At 39.0% G+C, this 9,035-nt stretch overlaps 1 protein-coding gene across 4 annotated transcripts in view; it reads left to right on the top strand.

The window, feature by feature from the left end:
• The first annotated feature begins 447 nt into the window (after nucleotides 1–447).
• Nucleotides 448–9,035, top strand: part of ect2 (epithelial cell transforming 2) — a 66,488-nt gene continuing 57,900 nt past the window's right edge. For 3 of the 4 annotated variants that reach the window (XM_033965559.2, XM_055221589.1, XM_055221588.1), the window contains exons 1-2: nucleotides 2,627–2,789; nucleotides 3,381–3,463. In XM_033965559.2, the coding sequence (XP_033821450.1) occupies nucleotides 2,657–2,789; nucleotides 3,381–3,463 (216 nt within the window). In that variant the 5' untranslated portion in view covers nucleotides 2,627–2,656. Of the gene's footprint in view, nucleotides 799–2,622; nucleotides 2,790–3,380; nucleotides 3,464–9,035 lie in introns of those variants that run through there. The other variant, XM_055221590.1, reaches the window with a different exon arrangement.

The raw sequence follows: 9,035 nt of genomic DNA, 5'->3' as shown, positions 1-9,035 counted from the left end.
AGAATTAGACCAGGGCTAGACCAGGACTAAACCCAGACTGAACCAAGACTATACCAAGGATTAAACCAGGACTAGGACTAGACCTGGATTAAACCAGATCTAAACCAATACTAAACCAGAAATAGACCAGGACTAAACTGGGGTTAAACTAGGATACAATGTATTCTTCCCATCACTGCCTATTACTGAACAAAAATACCCTAATTTCCATTTGCCCTCTACGTTCCCACGTTTTGTCAGCACTGACGATATATTTATTGCCTCCTCACAAAATAAATCAAACACTACTTGCATTATTCTCATTCTGCAAAAGTCACACACACACACCCACTTCAGACACACACACGGCGCTGCATTGTGATTTGAATGAACGGACCAATGAGAGCGCACGTCGGGCTCGCGCTGAACGTCTCCTTTGACGTTGACCAATCAGCGCGCAGGGCTCTTGTTTGCCTTGCTTTTTGAATTGAGTCGCCGCAGCACTGCATTGACATCTCCGCGGAGCAAATATCTGTCAACAAAGTTACCAAGATCCGCTTTTTTGGCTTTCGATCGGGGTTTAACTTTAGCGATGCTGTCACACGGGACCGCGGATTAATCGGAGCGGAGATGGCGGTAGATTTTTGAGGGATTTTGCAACGAAAATCTTGCTCGCGTTGGGAATTTACCTGTTAAGTGTTAGCTTAGCCGAGTTAGCCCCAGTGCTAGTTTACGTTGACTGGGGAGGAGACACATTTTTCTTCGTTAAATATCTCCGTTTTTTTCTCTATAAAGGGGGGATAACCTGTATACGTTTGGGTAAGTTGGTATTTTGTGTTTTCTTATATTGTATGCATACATAATAATCTTCAACTTTTGAGTGTAAAAAGCTTAAACTCATGACGTTTTCTAAAGGGAATGTAGCTTGACTGTCTAAAATAACATCCAACTAAACCCGTGGATAACTTGAAATTGCATTGTAGGCAATCTAAATTAACAATCTGATGTGATGGAAAAGGAGTTTTAGAAATAGTACTCCAGATTCCTTCTTTCTTGCAACATAAAAGTGGGTCAAAATGTTATTTGCTCACGTGTGCTATCTTTGTGCAACAGTCTGCATTCCAGTGGTGAAACTATTTTGTAGCCAGCCCTCTAACTTGGATACCTCAACGCACACATCATTTTACACTGTCAGAGTTATTGCTTGCATATTCTAATTGGCTAATTTTGTGCTGTTTCTATTTAACAACTCATTTGACCTAAAAGCTCTTTCAAACACAATATTGTTCAAGTAAGAGTTTTAGTCAGATGAAGGAATCATAAGATACATTAAGTTGAAATGCAGATAAACATTACCACTATGTAACTTTTCTGGTCAGCCATCTGCTTGTCTCCTTGGAAATGTGTTGCTTTAGTGGGAATGTATCGCTTGTCCATCTCCATGGAGACAAACAGTAAACAACACCAGGCCTAGTTTCGGGGCATATCTGTGGAGAGACAGGCCTGCTCTGAGTAAGAATTATGTTTTTAATTGTATTTTTTTGGACAGCTAAACAACTTGTAATTGAATAAAAGCAAGATGGATCAGTTTAATGCCATATTGTACAGCATTCCAGGCAAAGCTTTAACATTATTCTGTAGATCATTGAGCATGTGCCAGATCCCCAACAGGAAAGTTACATAATCCACCTTTTAAGTTAATGGTGGTATAGTTTATTCATTGTACTATTACACTTGGAGTTAATGCCTTTATCTGCCTTATCTTAAATCAGGAAAATCATTTAATTTGTTGTACAATAAATGGTACACAAACAAATTTTAAAGTGCTTTACAGAACAAGAAAATAATAAAATCACAATACAAAAAAATGCAAACAAAAATAATTATTTTAAAATGAAGAGAAGAGTGGAGATAAAATATTTTCAGTCATATACACGGCTAAGTAAGTACTGGTAAAAGCTGATAGCAATTTGTATGTATGTTGTGTGGGTATTTATTTCAAAACAGACGTTGCAACATGTGAATGTCCCCAAGTTCAGATTTTTATTGGTAGTCCCCTTGCCAGACTTGAGATTTGTGATTTCTGTTTTGATAATAAGACTCAGTTCTAAATTCACATTTTAAACACACCAGAAGAATGGATAAAAATACTAAATATGAACTGACAAACTAATTAAAAAAATCACATTTCAGAACATGTCTAAACTACAGAGTTAGCGGTTTTATGCAGAATGAAACAGGATATTTTGATGTTTGTGGGGAAATTATGGTACAAAAATTTCAGCCTTTGCAATTTGCTAGTTGTGCCCATTCGAATAGCATTTTCAATTCCATAACGATTAATCTTGCAGCCCTATTGCCAGATGTGAAAATGGCATCTTAATAGTCAATACGATACAAAGCAAAGCATATATACTGCATTCTAAAGCAAGCACATTAGTTGTGCTGTTGCATGGACTTCTTTTCTCCCTTCTCAAACTTTCTCCGTCGACTCAGGGTTGTCTGGGTTCACATACAGGTGTATTGTCAACCCGCTGCAGTGCTTGTATTTGAAGTGCTCTGACAGATGTCGCCCTTCTTCTCTCCCTCTCCTCTGTCTCCTCTGCGCGGTGTGCTGTGTCTCTCCCCTGTAACTTTTGATAGCTTGGACAGTTGGGAGCAGGCCGGGGTTGGAGCCATGGCTGACAGCAGTATCGTGACGTTGGGGATGGCCCGCAGTCTGCTGGTGGATTCTTCTGTGTATGACTCGCGAATCGCTGAAACCACCAGGGATCATGCCTTTCTGGGCATGGCCTGTGAAGACGCGGAAGGTCAGTTTGAGAATTCAGTAGATGATCTGCAACCAGTATTATTATTATTATTATTATTATTATTTTTTTTTAGAGTTAAATGGTCAACCCACGTTTACTGCGTCAGTATTGTACTTAATTCGGTTTGTTGTATAAATCTATACAAACGCACTAATTGATACTAAAATCCCAGTTTTTAATCATTCTAAAGTAGATATCTTGTTTGTAGTTGTCAAAAGTATCAGATACTAATTGAAACTCATTGAATACTCATTTGAGCAGGTGTTGATACTTAAGTCACATTGACAGGGCAGAAATGAACCTTTCCTGAATAGCTTTAAAATGATCTTGAGCTGTATCAGAACAAGTATAAGACACATAGACTAGTGTATGACCATGGACCACTATGAAATCTATAATATAAAAGAAAGTACTATGATTTAATGTTGAGAATTCCTTTTTTTTTTTTTTTTTTTATCAGTATTGAATATCCCTTAGTCTATCCCTTAGTATTTAAATCAAGTTTGAAATTTTGGTATCGTGACAATACTAATCTGACTCATAGGCCCACATTTCCTCTCTCACCCTGTACTCCTTTTGTGTGGTTTTCAGAGATGCTTCTTCCTAAAGTGGAGACCAGGGTAGTTCTGGTGGGAGAAGCTGGGAGGAACGCAGTGCTGGTCAAAGCCGTGCAGGTAAAGCCCTCTCTATTGCTCTGCTCCGCTCTGTAGTGCTCCGCTGTGCTCTGCTGTGATCTGCTGTGCTCTGCTGCTTCCCATTACCAAGACCTGTGTGTGCCCCGGGCCTCTGAGTGATGTGGCCGAAATACTGACACTGATACTGGGCACGCACTGAGATGAAACGATCCGGGTTTTCTACAAATGTCTGGTCTGAACGTGTACAACAAGGCTGAACAAATAATATAAACCTTTACAAATACTTGCTTATTGGATTTTATAGTTACATTTGTGCATGAACATAAAGCCTTTTTTTAACTAGGGAATAATGTAAGCTGCCAGCAGTCGACAACAAAACTGCCATCTAACCATCAACAAATAAAAAATTACACTTACATTTAGGGTTAGTAGGTACAATTTCTTTAATAGTAAGAGTTGGTAGACATGTCACAAGCATAAATAACATAACGGCACAGTGATTGAATTGTGAGCACCTCACAGCAACAAGGTCCTGAGTAAAACTTATTTAGCTGGGGGGTGGGTTTCCTCTGAGTACTCTGGGTTCGCAGTGCAACCTAAATCAAGGCATAACAGGACAACCGATCAAATTTCAAATATTATATTAAGAACAGACCCTTGAGATGCATCATCTCTTTTTCGAGTTGTAGAGATGGGTCCCCTGGTGCGCCACTGCACTACAAATAAAGTATACATTAGCATAGAATTGCAAAATATTGCAAACTTGTCATCAATAGTGGGCCTGTTGGGGATGTCACAATATCAGAGTTTAGGCAAGGCAAGTTTATTTGTATAGCACAACTCTTACACAAAATAATTCACAGTACTTTATAGAATAAAAACTACATTAAAATCGCAATACAAACAAATAAAAACATAAATAATTGTCATAAAAATAATGTTAAAGAGAAGAGTGTAGAATAAAAACCTTTCAGTCATTTAGTCTTTTAATAAGAATAATCTTCTTTGGAGTGTCATTTGAAATAATACAAATTTTGTATTCTAAAATGATCTTATGATTATATTGTGGCGTATATAATCACAGTTGCAATTAATTATTATTTTTTGTTTCCTACATAATGAGCAATCCTTTTACAACAAAGCCTAACCCCAACTAATAATCCCTTATTTTTATGTCTAAAACCCTCTGATTTACATTCAAAGTTGCTATGTTTCTTGTTATGTTCTCCTGGCTTCTGTCAGAAAAAGCCATCTATTTATTTACATGGGGCCCCGGTAACGCCGGTCCGGGCGACGTAGCTTGCCTTGATTGAACACTCGTCATAAGGGGCTTCTGGGTGGGTGGTGAGTCTCTGCCCCAAGTGGAGGAGTTCAAGTATCTCAGGGTCTTGTTCACGAGTGAGGGAAGGATGAGATTGACAGGCGGATCGGTGCAGCGTCTGCAGTGATGCGGTCCCTGTATCGGTCCGTTGTGGTGAAGAAGGAGCTGAGCCGGAAGGCGAAGCTCTCAATTTACCGGTCAATCTACGTTCCTACCCTCACCTATGGTCATGAGCTCTGGGTAATGACCGAAAGGACAAGATCGCGGATACAAGCGGCCGAAATGGGTTTCCTCCACAGAGTGGCCGGGCACACCCTTAGGGATAGGGTGAGGAGCTCGGTCACATGGGAGGAGCTCGGAGTAGAGCCACTGCTCCTACATGTCGAGAGGAGCCAGCTGAGGTGGCTCGGGCATCTGGTCAGGATGCCTCCTGGACGCCTCCCTAGGGAGGTGTTCTGGGCATGTCCCACTGGGAGGAGGCCCCGGGGAAGACCCAGGACACACTGGAGGGACTATGTCTCTCGGCTGGCCTGGGAACGCCTTGTGATCCCACCGGAGGAGCTGGAGGACGTGTCTGGGGTGAGGGAAGTCTGGGAGTCCCTGCTTAGACTGCTGCCCCTGCGACCCGGCTCTGGATAAGCGGAAGAAAATGAATGGATGGATAGGGCATTTTCAATTCTCATACCTACGTGCTTTGAACTATTCAATTAGTGTAACTTTGATTGCATTTCTAATTGTGGAGACAGCTTGCCAATCTGAAAATGTGTGTGGTAATTAATATGTTGTGATTGGAAGAGAGAGTTTCTTTCTATCTTCTAATACACACCTGTGGTTGGCTGTGCAGATAAAGCAGGCTAAGAAATGTACCAGCAGCCACATTGCTATATTTAGCTTTAAGCTCACCCTTCACAACATGGAGCATATAGTGTAGTTTTTGTATCGGAGCGAGTGAGTTTTCTTAAAGGATGTCTTGGGGATTGTCAGTTGTACAGAACCCACGCAGAGCACAGGTTTCACCTTGGAAAAGATGTGCAGAAATCTAGTAATGTTATTCTTGTAAACTTTAATGTTCCTGCATAAATGTGTTGCTTTAGTTGCGACTAGAGCAGTGGTTATCAAACTGCAATAGGAGTTAGATAAATTCAGAGCCTGTTTTGGTCTGGTAGCTAAAGCCCACCACATACTACAAGATAATTTCCCCGAGCCCTGATTTTCTTCTTCCTGACTTTCGGAAGGTGTGACCCAACCTTGGATCTTCGTATTTGATTTTTAATCCGCTGCGTGGTGTGCAATTCTGAGCTACCCTTTCATATCGTAACAACAGAACCTTATTTGTAACATCCAATAAAACAAAGGGTCAGGGGCAGATGAAGTGTCGAACACAGAGGCACAAAATACAAACTTAAGAAGTGGCTAAAATGATTAGGGGACTTTATTACTCATCTCTCCTGAAGTTGTGAAGCGAACCTTCAGCATTCTCATAAATATTAGCCATTAGAATTTGTCCACTGTTTGTCGTAAATAATGACAAACAGTCCACAAAACTGTGCTATTAATACAATTTGATACATTGTTCAAAAGTGAAAAGGCAAGAGTAGATCCCCACACAGCGAGGATCAGGGTGAAATTGTTGCAGATTAGCAACCGTAAACACGAGTCTACTTCCAGTTTAGTTTATCGCCAGCCTTCTGTGCATTAAAAGCTTTTATCTGAACTATTGCTCTATATTTCACAAATAATAATAATACAGTTTTTATTTCCATCTAAAGTGCAGTGCTCTGATATTTGGAACACTTAAGCGAGTTGTTTTACTGTAGACAGGAAACAGCTAATGCAAGGTGCGCTATAGTTTTGATGGCTCACAACTTTTAGTTTGTGGTTGTGGTGGACTGTTTGAGGCAGTGTTGCGCTTGGGAGATTGTAAGATTTAATGTCATACGATTTTTCTCATGTTTGCGGTGTGCGTTTTTTGTTGCACATTTGAAAAACGTTTAAGGTTGAAACATTCTGTAGTGCAGGGGGCTTTAGTTATGTGCGCTTATGGACAGAGTTTGTCGTGCTTTATTTCATTACTAAGGAACACACTTGAAAATGACACTCTATTGTAGTATTGTTGAGTATCAACATGCTTTTTTCTTTTATATTACCAGTGTTGGGAATAGGTGTGTCATGATAATTACCATGTTGACGCATCGTTCAACATATGAAAGCTGGAACAGTATGTTTTGTGGATCACTATGTATCATATGTACATTTTCTTTGTAAAAGATACAATACATACAATAAGATTTGAGCTGTAGAGGGTTGAATAACTAACTTCTATGGTTAATTGTGTTCATTCTGCCATTTATTTGCTGCAGCTCAGGCCTTTTGAATGACAGTGTCTGTTAAAAAATGGTTTACTGGGATTATCTTGTTTTGTCAGTGGCATAAAGTTATTTCAATATTATCACTTATCACAGTATATCTCTGTTGCTATTTAATGCGCTTCAAAATTTGTTATCGTGACAGGCCTAGTCAAAAAGCAACTGAATGCGCTGAGAGAAATTAATGAAAGAAATTGATGAAAGAACAAAGAATTTTGACCATTTTATTTTTTTTGATTTAAAACAAACAGGAAATTAATTAAAAAGTTTTTTTTGTTTTTTTTCTATTATTAATTTGCAATTTTTCTGACAAGCATTGCCATTACAAATTAAATTTGTGATTTTGTGAAATAAGACTGCATATTTAGTTATTTTTGGAGTAAATTATGGTACTTAAAACTGCAGCCTTTGCGATTTGGTCATTGCATCCATTCTGATTTAAATGAATTGCAGCCCTACATTTATCATATAAAATAGTCAAATCCTGAAAGTCTGAACTCTGCTCCAAACCACATGCTTTTACTGACAGATGATTGGCTGTGGACCTCTTGATCAAAAACACCCAAAGCTGATCACTGACGATTACAAATCACTGAATCTTCATCTTTATTAAAATTCGAATAAGTGTGTGGAACTGTTTTTGGTTTTTTTGAGGTGGTAGTTTGAAAGCCAAATATGTTCTGAGGCGGTGCTTGGGTAGAAGATTTTGCGAATGGGATATACTTTGATTTCGAGCCTCATTACACCTGTTCCATTCGCTTTTGGCATTTCTGACTTTGCAAAAAGAACCCTTTGTTTGCTTTGTTTGTTTTTGAGAGAGGAAATCATTCTGAATTTTTCCATCATTGCTTCAAATCTAGTGTACTTGGGACGCATTATTTAACTATCTATTTGTAAACAAAACATTAATTCAGCTGCTAATGTGACAATTACCATTTGCTCCATTGGCTGTTAGACTCTGATGCATTTTTTTATTCATTTTTTTTACCCCAGTACATTTTGTCAATTGTAAATATTCACTTCACAGTCCAGTAAACACTGAGAGGGCACAGATGTTGAGCATAATCATGGGTGTGTGTTACAAATGACTCCAATCAATGTTTAAAGGAAACCTCTTAAACCGTATTTTTAAAGGTCAACTTCAACATCAAACAATCTGGTCTGATATGATTTTTCCTCTGCTGACACAGACGTCTGATATTTGTCTCGCTCCTATGGCAGATTACTGATATTTTTATATTGATTTTATAGCAAGGTCTACAAATTGTTGAAAAGTGATTATTTAATTTGTGAACTTTACATCAAAGTCGTTTGTGTAAAGATACAGCCACATCTTAAGCTTCATCTCTCTTCTTTTACCATTTGAACCTGCTGAGAAGATATATCTGATGTACTGACACCTAATAATCTAGGAACACCCTCCAATCACTCATACCGATATATCGACCATCTCTAGTCTTATACCAATCCTGAAATAGCTCAAACCTATTCAAAAACTCACAAGGAAAGATCTAATTCTACCTATTTATGTATTTTTTCAGTAGTAATGGTGTATCTAGTCTCAGTACTAGCTTTAGGATTGATTATTATCTGGATATTAGCGGCTTATTTCTTTCATGGAACGACTTGAGGCTTTAACTGGAATTAGTTTCCGCTTGAGCCACGTTCATGGAATATCCCCATCAATGCTGTCCCTGAAATACGTTTATGAGCGAGGGAGGAGGGAGGGGTCGAGGGCAGTGTGGCGTATTGTACGAACACATTTAACCAAGCAAAGTGATATTTACGCTGAGAAGCAAACCAGGGCCCTGTTTTGTCATAACTACATGTAGATTGACAGAAAGACATGATAAAACGTTTGGGACTCAGGAGGCGGGGCTCTTCACAGCTGGGCCCTACACAACTTGAGTAGTGATCCTTATAC

The sequence above is a fragment of the Periophthalmus magnuspinnatus genome, chromosome 4 (genome assembly GCF_009829125.3).
Source record: "Periophthalmus magnuspinnatus isolate fPerMag1 chromosome 4, fPerMag1.2.pri, whole genome shotgun sequence".
NCBI lineage: Eukaryota > Metazoa > Chordata > Actinopteri > Gobiiformes > Gobiidae > Periophthalmus > Periophthalmus magnuspinnatus.
This window is presented reverse-complemented; position numbering and strand designations above follow the sequence as displayed.